This window comes from Protomyctophum bolini (assembly GCF_963924005.1).
Source record: "Protomyctophum bolini genome assembly, chromosome: 4".
Classification (NCBI taxonomy): domain Eukaryota; kingdom Metazoa; phylum Chordata; class Actinopteri; order Myctophiformes; family Myctophidae; genus Protomyctophum; species Protomyctophum bolini.
Genome location: NC_137865.1, coordinates 41,324,065 through 41,343,711, shown reverse-complemented (window position 1 = coordinate 41,343,711; position 19,647 = coordinate 41,324,065). Strand labels below are relative to the sequence as shown.

The following is a 19,647-nucleotide window of genomic DNA, read 5'->3' as shown; positions in this document are numbered from 1 at the left end:
TTCACCATGTTTTTGCTTTTTCAGAGTATCTTTATTGGGCATGGGATAGGAGGCGAAGGGTATTAACTTATAGTAAGTAGGTAGCCTTGCCGAGCCATGGGGCCCATAGGGCAGGAGCCTATCTCCTGTTTCTGTAGCTTGAGGCAGCTTGATGTGCAAGTACACCCCCTGGACATGACGCTAGTATGTCGCAGGGACTTACCCCCAATCCAACCCATGATGCTGAGTGTCAAGCAAGGAGGCACTGGGTCCCATTTCTACAGTCTTTGGTATGACCCGGCCGGGGATCGAACCCCCGACCTCTCAGTCTCACACTCTAACCACAAGGCCACTGAGCTGGTATTAACTTATACTGTATATGAACTGTTTTACAGATTGGTTATATATTTCATGTACTACCACCATTGTTTGTAATCTGGTTGAGTTGCTGGCTAGCTATACACCTGAATGCTCTTGTCTTGTCTTGTTTTTTTCTTTTCTTTTGTTATTGTTTTAATTGCTATTAGTTTTTTCTCATTTCTACAAGCTCGCAGTCACAACCCATTGCGAGCTTGTAGATCTGTTATTCTTACCAAAATGTTTGCGTATAATGACATGCGCAGAAAGACATTGACGCTCGGGTTCAAGTTGTAATACAGAGCACTGCTAAATAATAAGACAGATATAAATTTTAAATAATCAGACATGACCTTTGTTAGGACATGCAAAAAAACCAGCTTGACATGGGCAGCACATATTGCATATTCTGCACGGAGGAAATTGCTCATTAGTACGATCATCACTATGTCTGAGTCAAAGTGCTTCTGACACGTGTTCCACCACAGCTTGTGTGAAGGGGCTTCTCTAGCCCCTCGGTGATGTTACCTGTTCCGACTTCCCTCCCCTTGGGTGGGCCACGCCGGATATTTAAAGGCACTGCCCCCAGCAACAGTGGCATTTTGACCTTGTGTGTGCGTGCGCCGTGCGTGTGTGCCACTGTATGCGTCACGTTCCAGTGTCTAAACTATGTGGAGGTACTCTCCCCCCAGCCCCAGATAGAATGTCTCTGGCTCCCCCCCCAGCCCCAGACTGCACGGTTCTGCACCAGATAATATCCCAGCACATCTCTCCACGTGTGGCCTCAAACCCCAGAGCTCATTATTCATCATCCCATCTATCATGCGCCATGTGCAGGGATGCCCGGCAGATCCCATGCCTGCCATGCATGCCGATTGGCTGACACACATACTGTTCTTTCCCCCACCTTCCTGTCCAATTTAACAAGGTCCCCCGAGACGGCGGCCGGCCTCACGTTTCTCTGCCAGGGAACCCCAACATGTACAGTGTACTGTATGAGTTCTTTCTTACTGGGTGAAGAATGAGCCGTCATTTTTATCCCACAACTTTTATAATCCATGTTTTTCACCCAGTGTCAATTGTCTAGTGCAGGGGTTTTCAACTGATTGTGAACCAGGGACCACCACCCGGACTAAAAGTCAACCTGGGGACCACTGTTGCGTTGGGCGAGGATATGGGCTAAGATTAATGCTTTTGTAACACTATAGCTACAGTATGCATCCCATGTGTATACATCCCACTGTTTCTCAACCAATTGTCCACTGACTAGTAATAATTTCCTAATAATAATGACTCAACCAGACAATCCGCTGCACTTCCCCCTCTTGAGATTCTTACTCCCTTTTTCTGTTGAATTTCTTGACCTCCAATTTGAGGAGTCTTCTTTCTTTTTCTTTTTCACCTGACACTGGAGTTTCCCCAGTTGGAAGGAACACGTTATTCCAACCAGTTCCTTTTCTCTCCCTCAGGCGCCCCGGCTGGCCAGGGGCGAGGCAGTTTTAGAGACCAGGATTACTGCATGTCTTTTGTGAGGGTATACCTATACCCTAGGGGACAAGGGGAGAACATGCAAACTCTGCACAGAAAGGCCCTTTTGTGAGGGTATACCTATACCCTACCCTAGGGGACAAGGGGAGAACATGTGAGGGTATACCTATACCCTAGGGGACAAGGGGAGAACATGCAAACTCCGCACAGAAAGGCCCTTTTGTGAGGGTATACCTATACCCTAGCCTAGGGGACAAGGGGAGAACATGTGAGGGTATACCTACCCTAGGGGACAAGGGGAGAACATGTGAGGGTATACCTATACCCTAGGGGACAAGGGGAGAACTTGCAAACTCCGCACAGAAAGGCCCTTTTGTGAGGGTATACAAGCTCGTAGCGCGCCGTGGCGTGCTATGAGCTTGTAGATCTGCTATTTTTAAATAGCTAAAGCATAAAGTAATGCTAACACATGTGGTTCCCGCCTAAAATGGGTTAAGGTACATGGCGGCACATAAAATTCAACCATGTTGGATAAGTAGCTAGGCGCTACATCAGTATTCCGATATTAACCTATACAGGCTACATTGAAGGTTAGGGCAGCATGTGGCCCACGGGCCGGCAGTTGCGCAGCTCATGAATGTTCTATATCCTTAGCAATCTCTCTGTCTCTCTCTGTCTGTCTGTCTGTTAGAGAATCCCCCCCCCCCCCCCCCCCGTGTCGGCCACACACAGGTCGGCCACACACGTGTATTTCACACACTCACACACACGTGTATTTCACACACGTGTATGTCACACACTCTGACAGTACTTGTCAGAGCACATGCCAACATTCACCTAGTTAGTACTCAACACACACATATACACTTGTCAACACAATGCACACCCCACTGACCCCAGACCACACACCTGTGTGTGTTCCTGTTCCTCCCACTGATCCTCACACAATTAGACCCCCATAGCCCGGGCTCAAGATGGATGTCTGGTTATTTTAGGAGACGTCTAGTAGTGGGAGGCGAGCCCTGTCTGTCTGCCGATGCCTGAGCGGAGCCCCAGACTGCTTCACCTCTGGAAACCGTCACTTATACATACCCAGTGCAACCAACTATCGTCTCGCCTGTCTGCTCATTTTATTTAAGCTGCTGTACTTAAGTACAATTTTGCGGTATCTGTACTTTATTTGAGTTTATGTCACATTTTCAGTACTTTTCTACTCCACTGCATCTCAGAGGCAGTGGGTTACGATTTTGTAACCCATATATCACCCCTGTGTCAATTATCGAATGTGATCCTGGGCTCTACACACCCTCCGTGTCCAAGTTGCTCCTTTACACCTGACAGGGGGGAGTTTCCCTGGTTGGACGTAGCACGTGGAAGGAACACGTTATTCCAACCAGTTCCTTTCCCCTCCATCAGGCGCCCTCACATGTTTTTTGTGAGAGTATACCTACCCTACGGGATTAGTATTAATACTTTTACTTAAGTGAAAAATGTGAGTACTTTCTTCCGTGTTGTTGTTACTCTGAGAATGTTTTGGGGTGCATTTGGTTACATTTGTACATTCTCAGAGTTAAATTATTAACCCTACAAAGGGAAGATTGTGCATTCATATACTGTATAGTACTACTAGCACCTTCATCCACATCCTCACACGCGCATGTGTGCGCGCACACACACACGCACACACACGCAAACCTGGCCTGCTTATCGGGAGCAGTTAGGGCGTAGGGATGGAGCTCGTTAAATATTTATTGATAACGAGCATGCACCTTATCGAGGTTCTAATTCTGAACAGAACCAGTACCTTTTTTTATTGGCCAGTTGTGAGTGACTGTGAGCTTTTGGCTGACCACCATCTAAAATTAAATGAATTTGACAAAAGTAAAAAAATATCATTAAAGTGTTAAATGGCTTTATATTATGAATTGTACTGTAATAATTACGATAAAATCTGTATGTATCGATGGATCTTCAAGATTCAGTAATTTATTTGCCATGTCAACAAGTTGATAGGAATTTGTCTTGGTTCATACTCGACATATACAGACAACCATAGATACACAAACAAGAAGGACAGTACAAAACAAGAGTAGAACCATGTCGCCATAGTGCGGCGCCATCTTGTCCGATGCGCTTTACTTCAGCTCTCTCTGGTGTGCTGGTTGGTGCCTTGCATGGTTTCCCCCGGCATCGGTGTGTGAATGTGTGTGTGAATGGGTGAATGTAATGCACAATCTATGTAAAGCACCTTGGATATAAGGGCGCTATATACTGTAAATGCACCATTTATTTACCATTTTCCACTTAGTATGAGTGACTGAGCTGCAACTATAGGAACGAACTGCATCATTACACACTAACTGTACCTAAACGGGTACAGATGCATTGTGTCTCCCAGCTGTGCCAGTACGAGCACTGTACCGTGCCTGAGGAACATCGGCACATTCTGGTGGTGGATAAAGTACTCAAAATTGTACTCAAGTAAATGTACTTAGTTACTTTCCACCACTGGCATTCTTGTCTGTATCTGTAATTTCTTATCCCGTAACCCTGGAGGGTCGTTGGGGCACCCCCAGCTCCCTCCATCCCTCTCTGACTCTGTCCTCGGCAGCTCTCATTGCCTCGCTGAGTTTCAAGTGTGTCCATTTCATTCTCCGATGTTATCTTCCCATCTTTTCTTTTGTCTCCCTCTTCTCCTGCCACCTCGCACCTTGCAAAGACCATCCTGCCTTCCAGGATGGTCTTTGCAAGGCCTGAGGATCTGGTGATGTGTCCGTATCACCTCAGTTTACGCTTTATGACAGTGCCGGTCAGAAGGTCATCATGTGGGCTTCCTCGTTTGTGACATGTTGGGTGTAGGAGATACCCATGAGCCTGTACCCACTACCCAGTGAAAAAAGGTACACCTCATTTTGTACCTTGTAGGCCAAACATTATCAACCTTTCCAGTTATGTCCAGTGAACTCAGATTTGTTTTAACATGTTAGATGTAATATAATATATAGGTTTTTCATCTGGACCGAATTATTATGAGCACCCAGATTGCATCAGCCTATTTTGTTACAGTTACAAATGGCCTTTGCTGAAAATGGGACCCAGGTGGATTCATAGCCAAACTCTGGCTGTAGAGGCTCAGCAACAATAGAACAATGGAACTGGAATGTCTGCTCTGTGCTTGGTTGCATTTCATGTCGTGCACTTAGTTAGGGAAAGTTAGACAAATTTGTGACCAATCTGCAAAATAAATGCTTACCAATAGCTTTCGGCACAAATGTGATGAGTCATCACTTTTGGAAAAGTGGCTATTGGATGTTTCTTCGAGAAATGACAGTTACCTCGGGGGGTGGGGGTCTCCGGAACATCCCAGACCCACAGGAATGCACCCAGGGGGCCGGCCCAGTTCCGGCGAGCCTTTCCGAAACATTTCTCGGCCGTAACGAAACGGTCGAGAAATGACAAAGTTACCATGGTGCAGCTTTCCGTGCTCTGACACAGAGACAGAGACAGACACAGAGACAGACACGTAAGTGGACACACATAGCTGCGTAATGGAGTGGAGGCACCGCTCGGAAAAAAATCTTGCCAGACTCTGCCAGTGCACCCACATGGTATCAAAGGCATTGTTCAGACCAGTGCACCCACATGGTATCAAAGGCATTGTTCAGACCAGTGCACCCACATGGTACCAAAGGCATGGTTCAGACCAGTGCACCCACATGGTATCAAAGGCATTGTTCAGACCAGTGCACCCACATGGTATCAAAGGCATTGTTCAGACCAGTGCACCCACATGGTACCAAAGGCATGGTTCAGACCAGTGCACCCACATGGTACCAAAGGCATGGTTCAGATAAAACAACAACAGAACATTATCCACGTTATCTTCATCAGTACACAATGCAATTAGTGAAAGTCCTCAGGCGTGATCAAAGGCCATAGAAAAGAGATGAGTCACTGTCTTGAGACGAGACTTGAACGCCTCAATGGGCCAGGGGTGGGGGCCACTGTCGCTGTTAGGAGCTCATTAAAATAATTACAATATTAACGCTTCGGATGACTTTGAAAGTGACGATCGCCAGATTAGTTATGGTCTGGTTCTGGTCTGGTTCACCCGGGGTGAATTTCAGGGTTTTCTTTTTCAAAATATAATACGCTTTTCTATGGCCCGGCAGTGTAGTGAGGGACATTAGCACATTAAGACCTGGGTACACATCTGGGTCACCTTAGCTTTTAACCACTTTAACCATATTTTTTTTTATAGCTTGTAGATCTGAAAATGTTATTTAATTGTGAAAACGTGTGTCAAACCTTTGAATATTATATTCTTTCACGGCGAACGTTTTTAACTCAAATCTTTGCTCATGTGGTGGTCCCTGTATACAAAACATTTTCACATTGGGGTCGGTGGCCGAATACAGATAATTCTAGGGGTCCTTGAGACATGGAACCAGCTCAGTGGCCTTGTGGTTAGAGTGTCCGCCCTGAGACTGGGAGGTTGGGGTTAAATCCCCGGCTGGGACCCAGTGCCTCCCTGCTTGACACTCAGCATCAAGGGTTGGAGTGGGGGGGGGGGGTTCCTGTGGCAATGTGGCATACTAGCGTCATGTCCAGGGGGTGTACTTGTACATCAAGCTGCCTCACGCTACAGAAACAGGAGATAGGCTCCTGCCCCTATGGGCCTCATGGCTCGACAAGGCTACTTACTACTTACCTTTAGACATGGAAAAGTCTGAGCACCACTGATTTAGATTTAGAAGTCTGAATGAGTTAAAAGGTAGAGGCCGTTCCAGAGCGTATTATGCAACAGCGAAAGCACAACCTCCTCTGGATCTGGAGATTAGTCGAGGGAACGGCGGTCAGGAGCAGCTGTTTGTCAGACCTCAGTGGTCTGGTTGAGTTTAATCAAATACAAAAGTTCAGAGGCTTCAGCCTGTGTAGAGATTTATAAACCAAAAAAATCGATTTAAAACTTGACAGGGAGCCAATGGAGTCCAGCTATCACCCTAACCAAACAGGCATGCATCTTCTAATTTCCTCTCTCTATATCTCTTCTTTGTCCCCCCTCACTCTTTCTCTCTCTCTCTCTCTCTCTCTCTCTCTCTCTCTCTCTCTCTCTCTCTCTCTCTCTCTCTCTCTCTCTCTCTCTCTCTCTCTCTCCCCCATGGCTGTGTACTTGTACGTGAGACACTGTCTACTGCCTGAACTGTGGCATACTTTATAGTTAGGCTACGAGAGACATCTCAGACAGCAAGGTCAGCCTGCACACACTACCTGTCTGTCAAACCAGACGAGGGTGCAGTACTTAGAGTTTACAACAGTTAGTACTGTGTATTCAGTACTTCAGTGAGTACTGCATGTATTCAGTACTTCAGTGAGTACTGCATGTATTCAGTACTTCAGTGAGTATACTGCATGTATTCAGTACTTCAGTGAGTACTCCATGTATTCAGTACTTCAGTGAGTACTGCATGTATTCAGTACTTCAGTGAGTACTCTATGTATTCAGTACTTCAGTGTGCTTCGTGTTCGTTGTTTGGCAGCAAAGTGAATGACCTTTCATGCAAACACGCACCAGCACACACCCACACACACACACACACGCACGCACGCACGCACGCACGCACGCACACACACACACACACACACACACACACACACACACACACACTGACACCTTCGCTCCAGATACTGTACCTATTTCAAATTGTGTCAAAGTGTCAAACAAGTTGTCTCAAGACAAAACTCCACCTTAACTGGATGAAACGTCAAGCATTTGTAGCAGATAACAGTAGCACAATTAGACATTTGCATTCTATTGCCAGAAAAATAATGAAGTCTGTGTGTTTGACTAGGGTTTGACTGGATTGCTGAATTATCACAAATATAATTGTGTTTGATGAGGCTCATCAAACACAAATGTTTGGTCAAACAATGCGACTCCCATCGGATTTGCATGGTAAGACTTGCTATGCATCCCACGTTTATAACGCATTATGAACACACTTAAAAGATAATTATAATCTTCTCATGAACACAATTATATTTACTAGCCCTTACCCGTTGTGAGATATTGCCCCCTTGGTGCGTTTTCGCATTCTTTATTCACTAATAAATTAATTATTAATCATGAATGTGTTAAATCGAAAAAAGGGCTTTGTTACGCCCTCCATATTATTATGGTCAATGCCTGTGTGAAAAGTGGGAGTGATTGACTGTGTGGTAGCTTTAGTGCATTTGTTTTCATTTTTCTCCTGTACAGCACTTTGTAAACTCTGAGTTTTGAAACGTGCTATATAAATAAACTGGATTGGATGCATAGCAAGTGTTACCGAGGCCTCAGCATCTCACCTATAGCCCCTGTTGGGCTCTGATTGGGCTAGTATCTCACGCCCTCCTATCTCCCACCCATTCATTTTGATAATTTCCTTCCACACCCACTGACTTGTCATTGAAGTTTGTGTGTGAATGGCACACGTCGCCATGGCATGAATAATTCAGCGAGCAATTAACCATCGCACCGCTCCTCTCCACCGCTCGTCTGCGATTCACACACAGCAGAGCAGACGCTGCGGTCGAGCTGCCCTGATTGGCTGGTTTTGGAGAAAAAAAAGCCCCCCAGCGAGATCCAATCCCCCGTTTTTATCAGACGGATGCAGGACACGGCCGCTCACATGGGATGTCGCTACGTAGCGGCACATTGAGTGACAGGTGAAGACGGCACGCTTTCGATTGGCTTTGCCACAGCGTGTGAACAAGACTAGGCCGTTTGTCCATCAATGAGTTATTGTGTTGTTGTTGTTAGACCTAGCAGGGGATGCAGGGAGCAGAGCCCTGCTCTGGGAACCAATGAGCATTTACACACACACACACACACACACACACACACACACACAGTTCACGCACACACACACGCACTAGCAGCAAATCTGTTTTCCGAGTGCCTTGTGTAGCAGACTGTGTGAAATTGTGAATTGAGGACAGTGTGTAAATCGGCTGATGGGAAAATCCCTCGCAGACAGACTAGACTGTCTGGCCCTGTCTTTTTAGCATGCACGCACGCACACACGCACGCACGCACAGACCCTCTTGTAAACAAGACACACACACACACACACACACACACACAGCACCTCTTGTAAACAAGTAGTACAGTAAGTAGCCTTGCCGAGCCATGAGGACCTGGCCGGGGATTGAACCCCAACCTCCCAGTCTCAGGGCGGACTGTCCGCCCTGAGACTGGGAGGTTGGGGTTCAATCCCCGGACACTCTAACCACAAGGCCACTGAGCTGGTTTGTAAACAAGTGTAATGCTTTATTGGGTCGGTTCACTCACAGTTAACAGTCTTTGTATTGAGTTTGTGCTTGAAATGTACTGTAATTCTGCAAACTGTTAATACATATTTCAATCAAAACAGACACATGCACGCTCGCAGGCTGTTCCTACTCTTGTGAGCGATACTGAGTGAGTTTGTCCCTAAAAGCTATCCTATAGCTAAAAGCTATATCACATCCTTTAAATGCCTAATGTTGTGTTCACACACACGAGGCATATGCCAAGATAGATTTGTAGATCTGTTGCTCACACGGCCATTGACGTCATCATTGACGTGTGAACGCAACGCACCATTACTATAACTGTCCGTAGCCATAACTTGAGCTTTCTTGTCTTAAGGTCTGAGTAATTATTTGACTAGTAAGTAGTAACTGTAGTGGGAGCACATGTACTTCATGCACCTGTTCTGGACCCCCAGTAGGACTGTAAATCAGTTTGAGCCTCAAACCACTTGGCATTTCCGTGGCCGGTGGATTCGAGCTCAGTGCGTCATACTTTGGGGCAGGTGTTTTGAAGTGTACACGTAATTGCTGGAATAATGACATAGTCACGCATTGATGTGCATGCGCAATTGCGCACTCTAGTTCAGAGTCTATGAATGTCCATCCACTCTGTGTGGGATCTGGTACAGATGGGTGAGTCTGCAGAGAGAGCATCTCCATGTTCTAGTCTGGTAATTGGCACGGAGGGCATGGAGAAATAGACATTCTCCACATGGTGGGAGTTGACTGGAATCAGCCTCCCCTCTCCTGGCACAGAAAAGATGGTAGCGGATCTGGTTCACGTCACTGGAGGTGGTCCCAGACAGGTACCAGCTACAAGTGAACTGCTGCAGTCGGCCAAAGAACTCTGTTGAAACATCCCAATTCCCAAGTCTGGCCAAGTTGTTTGAATGTCTCTTGAAAATCAGGGTTTTCTTCAATAACCTGAGTGCATTCAGATTTCCATGACTGCAGCAAAGGCACTCACAATGTCACATCCTGTAAATACGTGACAGACTCTCACAGAGGTTCTCTCCCAAACCAAGGCCACAAACCGTGTGCGGTTTTGTGTACCACACTTCTGATAGATAGGACAAGGATGGGGTTTTTGGAATGCTAAACAAAGAACCATTTCATCAGTATCTCCAGAAGTAACATAATACAGCTTGTGTGGTCCTCATTTACTCGTTTATTACTGTACATGTTTTCCTGAGTAGTATTGTGTGTTGGGGTACAACCTTGAGTTTGAGTTCCTGACTCTTCAGAGTAATGTTTGAGTTAAAATGTTCACTCTGTAATAATATATATTCAATGATTTGAGGCACATTTTCACGATTTAAAAAAAATAGCAACATTAACAAGTCCAGCTCCTCAAACGAAATAAAAAAAGTTAAATCTCTAGCACATTCGCGTAAACACACAAAGGCCAGGGAAAAGTCAGCACAGCCTTTGTGCGTAATGTGTGTAATCACACACGACACACACGCGCACACACACACACACACACACACACACACACACACACACGCACATTGAATCACTTATAAATGTACCGTGTAGTAGGAGCGCCTTAATTTGGCCTGTTCAGTATCCTCCCTAGCTCCCTGTGTCTGTTTCTTCCCATCCTGTTTCATGCCAGACAGACAGACAGACATTGACGTGAACAGTCGATGCGAGGTTTGGGAGGTTTGACTCGGCTGAGCAAGGACGACTTTGACAGACACTGTTTCAAACTTTTTTTCGCCTCTTTTCTGTTCTTTTCGCCCTCCTTTTATTGGATTCCTTTCCTACGGCAAGGCCTATATTGACGAGTAAATCCTGCCAAGGATGTATACTCAATAATTCTCTTAGCGTTTGTTTATAGCCATGGTTCCTAAAATGTTAAGTTAACATTGATTTTTCAATACAAATTGGGGTCTCAAAGATAGAAATGCCATCACAGCAGTGGTGGAAAGTAAGTACATTTACTTAAGTACTGTACAATTTTGATGTATCTGCATTTGAGTATTTCCAATTTTAAATACTTTTACTTCTACTCCACTACATTTCAGAGGCAAATATTGTACTTTTACTCCACTACATTTATTTGAAAACTTGAGTTAGTAGTTACTTTGATTATTTATACTATAAGCATAGCCTGCATATATACATTTCGGCCATTAAATAGAAAAATTGCCAGAAAATATCTACAAGCTATTTTCAAAAGTTGTTCATACATTTGAAAACTTGAAATGGCACATTCTGCATAATGAGTACTTTTACTTTCAGTACTATAAGTACATTTTGATGCCAATACTTTTGTACTTTTACATTTTGAATTCTGGTAAATTCATGCGAGTATCTTTTCCACCAACTGGAGGACCACAGCCAGCATTGCCGTCTGTAGAACCTTGTACGGCCGTTACTGAAGCTAAAATAAAAGATCATTATTATAGTGCTGCAATGGGTGTGTGTGACACGAATAAAGCATCTTGTTGCTTCTGAGTCTTTGCTCCGGGCTGGAAAAAAATCCAACTTTTCACATCTTTTTTTAATGCTTTGGCCTTTCCTGCCTTCACCGACACAAGTGAAGAATGACAGGAAAGGTGGAGAGAGAGAGAGAGAGAGAGAGAGAGAGAGAGACGGGGTGAGACAGACATACAGCAAAGGTCGTCACGAATGAGACTCGAACACGTGGCGCGCTGTCAGGCCAGAGCCTGACATATGACATGCGCCTGGACCGCTAGGCCAACTTCTCACGGCTTGACAGCCAATCAGCATCGATGTTGTTCTGCTAACTTTGTACCCGCCTGAAGATCCATTTGTGCAAGTTGTGCTAGTTAAATTAACACTCTCCACTGGAGAGGTTCATGCGTACTATCCTTTATTTTGTGCCTACAAACAAAACAAGCCCCAAATTGGTCTTTGAGTCAAATACAAAGTGCGTTCTATTGAGTCCCGCCGTGACATCTTGCCTATAGCGGCAGATCTGCTCAGACAGCTCCGTCCTCCCGGTCAGCAGAGCTGCCGGCCAGGGAGGTTGTTTTTCAGAGCTTGATTTAGTAAACGATCAATATATTTCAGTCATGAAATACAACATGTTACTGTAGTTGCCCAATCTTTCTTACAGTAAGCAACTGCTAGATTAAAACTTTATTAGAATTTGGCATGACAGTGTGAAATTGTGCGTATATCCGTCTGAGTGTCTGGATTATTCCATCCCATTCAAAATAGGGCTGCTGACATGCTCTGATCGGCAGTCTATCTGTCTATCTTTGTGTAAGAATCCCTCATTCTCCAACAAATCCCAGTCTTAACACTTAAGTGAGTTATATTTCATCATTGACAAGACATGTTATGAGGCAATATTGCCCTAGCTCTCTCCGAACCTCTCTGTCATTCTCTGCAGCTGACACACGGCTTTCATCACATCCCGCCCTCAACTATTGCATCAGTATCCTAGTCTATGGCACCTGCACCTCCAAAGTCCTCATTAAACTTCAACCAACCAGAACTCAGCACCTGTATTACCCAGAGACCTTTTTGATTGATTGAAATATTTATTAACAGTTTATTACTATATTGCTGACTATAATCTAGCACAGGGGTCTGCAACCTTTTTGAAACAAAGTGCCATGTTTTTAGTTTCTGTTTCTTTTAATGACACCACACCACAATTCCAACATGTTTTGATTGTCCACGAATATAACCTTTTCCCTTGTTAAATATTATTTCACATTGTTATAATTATATGATAATTATAATTATCATTAGACTCAGAGCATAGGCCTCCTAATATCTCCCTCCCCCAGTCAGAGTTCAGAGTTTTAATGAATGTAGAATGATGTGCAGAATGTAATTTACATACAAATATGAATTCATTTATTTGACTACTTTTTTTTAATTGTTCATTTACGCCAGTGTGCCAGTGCTCACCCTGCTTTGTGCCAAGGTTGGCACCAGTGCCAAAGATTCTAGCATTCCGCATTCTATCTGATCTTGAGGCCTACAAAAACGAGAAAAACAAAACTATATTTTTTCCCCTTATCAACTAGTCAACTAGTATCAATGAGGTCAAATAGTGGATTTACTAGTCGATTAGTTGAATAGTCGACTAGTTGCTTAAAGCCCTACAAGGCACTATAAGCAATCTGGCTCCCACCTACCTCTGCCATCTTAGGGCCTCATTTATCCCATTTTGGGGCGGGAACCCCTTTTGGTGTTAGCATTATGTTATGCTTTAGCTATTTTTGAAAAATCGAAGAACGAAAAACATAGCTTTTTCAGAAAACTGTCAGGATGTAGAAGACATTTTTAGAATCTGATGTTGATGTACATGATGTTGTATAATAGGCTGCAAAACATAGAGTAAGTCAATCATTTTATAATAAAATGTAACAAGGAATTAGTCCATAATTGAATATGAAAGAAGGTAAGTACTTTCATATTAAATAATTTAGCTTTTAATTAAAATTCCAGATTAAAAACAAAAGTAAGAAGACAAGTTACCTTCTTATTAAGAGGTTTATTTGACAATATGACAGGTGTAAAGAAGTGGGTGAAAACACGAGAGAGAGAGAGAGAGAGAGAGAGAGAGAGAGAGAGAGAAAATGGGTTATGAGGAGTGTATATATTTAATGAGGAGTGTATATTCTGACATTACGTTGCTTATTGTACCCTCTCCCCCCCACAGTGTTGACGGCCCTCCCGGCCCTGGCCATGCCCCCCCAGGCGGTGGTACAACAGGCCAAGGTGGCGTCCTCCCCCCCGCCCCCCGGCCTCCTGGTCAACGGAGGAGGGCTGGAGGCGGTGCAGGTGGTGCAGGGCACTCTGTCCCCCCACGGAGGAGGAGGAGGAGGGGCCGTGGGGGGGGCCGACGCTCAGAAGAACACGTGGCTCTACCTGGACGCCATGGCCAACACGCTGCTGAGCAACGTTCAGCAGCTCAAGGCTCTCATCGAGCAGGCCAAGCAGCAGGCCGACCAATCGGGGCAGGACGACAAAGGTCACGTGACCAATAAGGAGGTGAGTGTTTGACCGACCGTCGCAGGTTTGCATATTGAGGACGCGCAGGGCGACAGCAGTAGCTGCACTTTGGTTGTTTTGGTCCAAAAGCCTCGGGTCGATTCTTAGTTTTGGTATATATGTCCCGCCTAAACTTCAAGTTCTTTATTAATGTCCCCGGGGGGGCAATTTTGTTTATAGCAGATGGTAGAGGTTTGAAAAACAGTACAACACAGCAACAGACATGAGACAACATGGGCACATTTGCACAGTTAATAAAAAGGATAAGAAAAAAAAGAGTAGCCAACCAAGTACAGTACAAAGTGAAGCATCATAAGGTGCAAAGTGCAAAAACATCACTATCATCATCATCATCATCATCCTCGTCATCATCACTTTTGTTTTTAAATCTTCTTTCGACAGCCTTAATCCTGTGCGAAATAAATAATCAATAGTTGGAGCCCCGCCTTGGGCTTTTCAGACTTCATTCCAACTGTTTGTGTGTCTTCTTGTCCCCCCTCAGTGTCCCCCCAACCTGTCCTTCCAGAGTCTAACTGTTTGTGTGTCTTCTTGTCCCCCCTCAGTGTCCCCCCAACCTGTCCTTCCAGAGTCTAACTGTTTGTGTGTCTTCTTGTCCCCCCTCAGTGTCCCCCCAACCTGTCCTTCCAGAGTATAACTGTTTGTGTGTCTTCTTGTCCCCCCTCAGTGTCCCCCCGGCCTGTCCTTCCAGAGTCACATCTCGTTTCATCAGCCAGACGACCCAGACACCAAGAGGGGCTCCGAAATCGCAGAGGTCAAGGTCAACTTTCAAGGACAAGAGATCATCATCAATGTACGTGACGTGCACACACACACACACACACACACACACACACACACACACACACACACACACACACACACACACACACACACAGTTTAATGTGAAGTCCCGCTGTTTTGACTGAAACACGTACAAATCTGTCTCAAATGACAGATGCGTTTCTCTGGTCTTATGACCTTGAGAGAACATTCTCTCCGTGAGTCAATTTGACAAGTACAATTTTCTTCCCAAGGTCGCAACTCCCTGTCTTCGCCATCCTGATAATAAGAAACAGCCTAGGCTGGGAGATTATAGAGTGACACTGACCCGTCTTCCTGGGGAAAATTAAATATTTATTTGGAGGGAACAGAAATCCTCCCAGGGATGCAGTCCTGCCACCGTACATCTGGAAATACTTGGACTTGAGGGACAGGATTTAGTTTGAACTCCGAATGTCCCTCTTCAGGTTACAGGGTTTATACGGCCATCACTCAGCGTCACGTTCAGAAACACTGAGTGGACGAGGGAGCATTCAGTGTCTTATTCTAAAAAAGAAAGAACCAATTAAAAAGAAAAACACATTAGAGCCATTTTGTTGGATGTTGTATAATAGGCTGCAAAACAAGTCAATCATTTTATAATAAAATGTAACAAGGAATTAGTCCATAATTGAATATGAATAAAGGTAAGTACTTTCATATTAAATAATTTAGCTTTTAATTAAAATTCCAGATTGAAAACAAAAGCAAGAAGACAATTTATCTGAGGTTTATTTGACAATATGACAGGTGTAAAGAAGTGGGTGAAAACACGAGAGAGAGAGAGAGAGACGGGTCAAAAGAAAAATCAAATATATCGTACATTTTTATTCATTATAGATTAGCGGTAGCAGGTGTGTGCCTGAGAATAGACACGAGGCGCACAGATAGCAGGTACTGTATGTACAATGAGGCTAGACATTCAGGTCGTACATGAGCTACAGAACTAGAATGGTATAGAGTAGACCATACATGCAGGGCAACTGGTGGCCCGGGGGCCACACACGGCCCCCACCTTCACTTAATGTGGCCCGGCTGCAGGTTAATATCGCAATACTGATATATTATTGATTTCAGCTGTTACAATTCCAAACATGCAAACATGTCTAAATTAGTAGCTTTAATGAGCATAGTAGTAGCCTATTAAAAGGTTATTGTCTTTTTGATGTCCAATGTATTTGTACTTACCGGTAGTTCATAAAGTTAACATAAGTAGAATGAAAGGCATTTGAGAGGCATTTGAAATTAAATATAAAAATGTAACTGTAAATGTAAATGTTACTCAAAAATAGCAAAGAATATACCGGTATAGCAAAAATAGCTGATCTACAAGCTCAAAACGCGTCGCAGTGCGACGCGTTTTGAGCTTGTAGATCAGCTATTTTTTGCTACGACAGTAATATGCAATGTGGCCCTCTGGAAATATAGTGGGGGGCAAGGCCAAAACAACAAACAAAACTCTACCCTACCTGAAAAGGAAAAGAGTTAAGCTATCGCACTAACAATCTATAAGCTCCCTAACTAAACATAAACAAAGTCAAACATATGGATTGAATTAAATGGCTGCAGGACATCCCTACCAAGCTTCCCTTGTGTTTATTTTTAAACACTCAGTAGAGCCTATTAAAGTTACATGGAGGTGACAGATGGCAAAAGGGCTGAAGTGGTGTTCATCTCAGGTTTTTATAATGGCTGCAGGCTGATGAGGACATGAGGCCCAGGTGTGTCTCCAGACACCAAGCCTGCACTCCTCCAACCTCCACCTTATGGGGCACTGAAAACACACAGGAGGGTTAGCACACCGAATGAGGCCGTAACTGAAACTGAAAGGTTCCCAGTTCGAACCCGTGGGCTCTCCCAGAGTTAGTGTCGATCAAGTGTCCTTGAGCTAGACACTGAACCCCTAATTGCTCCCGATGTGCAGGTCGGTGCCTTGCATGGTTTCCCCCGGCATCGGTGTGTGAATGTGTGTGTGCACAATCTCTGTAAAAGCACCTTGGGCTCCCCCAGAGTTGGTGTCTAAGTGTACCCTTTTCGTAACCTACCGTTTTGTTGTGAGGATGTGATCAAAATGTAATCATGTCTTTTGCTAGGTACTGCCATGACAGTAATGGTACAAAAAAATAAAAGATATGTAATATTAGTCAATAATTATAAACTGTTTCCTATATTCGGTATTCGGGTTTCGGACAAGAATGTCCCATTCGGTGCATCCTTACTTTCCTGTACAGCTGTTTAAAATCAAAGAGCCACAACTAGCAGCACTCAGATGACCCCAGGCTGAATTCTATTCACACCCAGTTTGCTCTTGTGTGGGCCCCAGATTTCCATTTTATTATGTAAAGTAGGTCCCAATTTTGAATTGGTTTTCTCTCTTTTCTCTGAAAGGGTAAATCTGTCGGCGTGACTTAAAATATCTCTTCATCCTCCATCGCATAAACAACATGGGGAACAAACAACCTCGAAGCTGGATGACATTTAGCATCAGATAACTAGTGTGTGGGAGGCGTTTGGAGAGCGTGGATGAGCCATGGATATACAGTAGCTGACACGTTGACACGTTGCGTTGTCCCGGCGTTGTCCCCTGGGGCCTGTCTTTTTTGTCTCGCCGCATCAGAGGCCGCAGCAGTGACGGCTGTAGTGTCATCTCCATAAGAGATATACTGTAGCATGAGTTTATGTATGATCTTATCAAAAGGAAATGCTCCAAGCATAATTTATTCTCCGTCATGGGATTGGCGTCGCTCGTCATAAATAACAGATTTTTAAGCTAACAGCAACACAATACGGCCATGCGACAGGCTATACATTTAGGCTTTAGGGGTGGCACATTGTGTGACTTTGTGTGTGCATAAGGCACGTTTGCCGTCATTTGGGATCATCAGACGAGTGTGGGTTGTTTTAGAACATATCTATATAAATAAACTTTATTACAGGCTCGTGGCCCACAAGGTAAGACAGTACATCACATATACGAGAATACAAATAAATATAAATACAGTACATTTACCCAGACCCACAGGTTACTACTCTAGGCGAGGCACTCATGCCAGTGTCCTCTGATGGTAGAAGTGTACCTTACAGAACTACGGCCTATGGGTCTGTCATCTGTCCAATGAGTCCATTCAGTGAGCGATCCAGCCTGCTCATGAATTTGAATGTCAGGTTCCTCAACAGAGCCATGAATGTAGTGAGACCCAATGAACAGAAAAACCCACTGGCTCTAGTGCCAGTCATTATAGGCTACTTGCAGTTTGCGTAAGCTCTCCTTCTTATACTTCACCCACAGTGGAGCTGTGTAGAGAGGGGTGCAATAAGCTCTAAAGAGGTTTACCTTAACTATATACCTATATTGCTTGCAGTCAAGGATATACGTAATAATCAGGGGGTGGGGGTGGATATTTGTTATTACACATGTTTCAAAAAGCTGTTTTCTTTCTGTTGCGGAGGGTTGGATGATAATATACTAAGTTAATAGCATACACTCCTACCTTCACCCCACAGCAAATGTGCGTAAACTGCGGGCGTGTGGCCATGAGCGAATGCACGGGCTGTCACAAGGTCAACTACTGCTCCACGTTCTGCCAGAGGAAGGTGAGACATCATCATCATTATCCATCAGTAGACCTGCAGAAGACACCTCCGGATTGTCATTATCCGTCAGAAGACCTTCAGAAGAAATGTATCCCCATCAATCTTATTTGCTTTGTTTGATTGTGTCAGGACTCAGGAGTTACAAGTTCAGTCAGATTACTCACGAATATAGTGGTTGAGGGTTGAAACACTCTAAGAAGGTTGGAGACCACATGATGACCTCTTTCAAGGCCAAGGCTTTATCCATTAGAAATGGATTACAATCGCATCTTTGATGTATTTATTTACAAACTGAGCAAAATACAATGAAATATGAAGAGATGTGCTTGATTCTGCACCTTTATGTAGGCGGTTGTCTGGTTCAGCTGATCACCTGTTTTATTTATTTTTGTTATTTATTTCTTCAGTACAATATTGCATCCCCCCCTAACACTCATTCCAGTGGTCATCTCTCGGTTGTCTCTGCAGGACTGGAAGGAACACCAGCACTGTTGCCAGACTGGAGGAAGCCTGACGCTGCATGAAGAAGTGCCCATGTCGACCATAGACATGGATAAAGTCAAGGTGTAGAAGAAGTGCCCATGTCCACCATAGACATGGATAAAGTCAAGGTCTAGTCGGCACATGGACACCGATTCACCATACCGACACCGGTCTTTCTAACGGCAACAAGGAAACCTACGGACTTGAAGTCAAAGGTCTAATAATGGACATGGTTTAACACACCCTGATCCAACGCTGCTCTTCACATGAGGATTGGGTTGGAACAGTAGAGCTCAACGTAAGGTCACAGGGGCACAGCAACACTTTGAAGGCCTTTTCGGACAGGCAGCGACTGACGTGCCTAGTGATTCCTTTTCAACGAGAGGCTCGCACTTATTTTGGACGCGTGGAGAAGTTGAGGGGCGATTGTGGAACCACGGTCCAGTAAAATTGTCACGCGTGTGCTCGTCTAAACCTGGATTGTGTTGAGCTTCTTTTTTTTCTTTTTTCTTTGCGCTACGTGTCCCATGCCCCTCATGAGAAGACCTGGAGCAGACCGGGTGTTGATCCACGCTCCCCGTCTGGAAGGACCGTAACACTGTTTCTACA

At 44.6% G+C, this 19,647-nt stretch overlaps 1 protein-coding gene across 3 annotated transcripts in view; it reads left to right on the top strand.

The window, feature by feature from the left end:
- Positions 1-19,380, top strand: part of deaf1 (DEAF1 transcription factor) — a gene marked incomplete at its 5' end in the record, with an annotated part of 38,412 nt that extends 19,032 nt beyond the window's left edge. The window contains 5 exons of one of the 3 annotated variants that reach the window (XM_080762462.1): positions 13,811-14,142; positions 14,828-14,953; positions 18,466-18,555; positions 19,024-19,119; positions 19,167-19,380. In XM_080762462.1, coding sequence (XP_080618588.1) covers positions 13,811-14,142; positions 14,828-14,953; positions 18,466-18,555; positions 19,024-19,119; positions 19,167-19,172 — 650 coding nt within the window. In that variant the 3' untranslated portion in view covers positions 19,173-19,380. Of the gene's footprint in view, positions 1-13,810; positions 14,143-14,827; positions 14,954-18,465; positions 18,556-19,023 lie in introns of all 3 variants that reach the window. The other 2 variants (XM_080762461.1, XM_080762463.1) reach the window with 2 other exon arrangements.
- Positions 19,381-19,647: the final 267 nt, after the last annotated feature.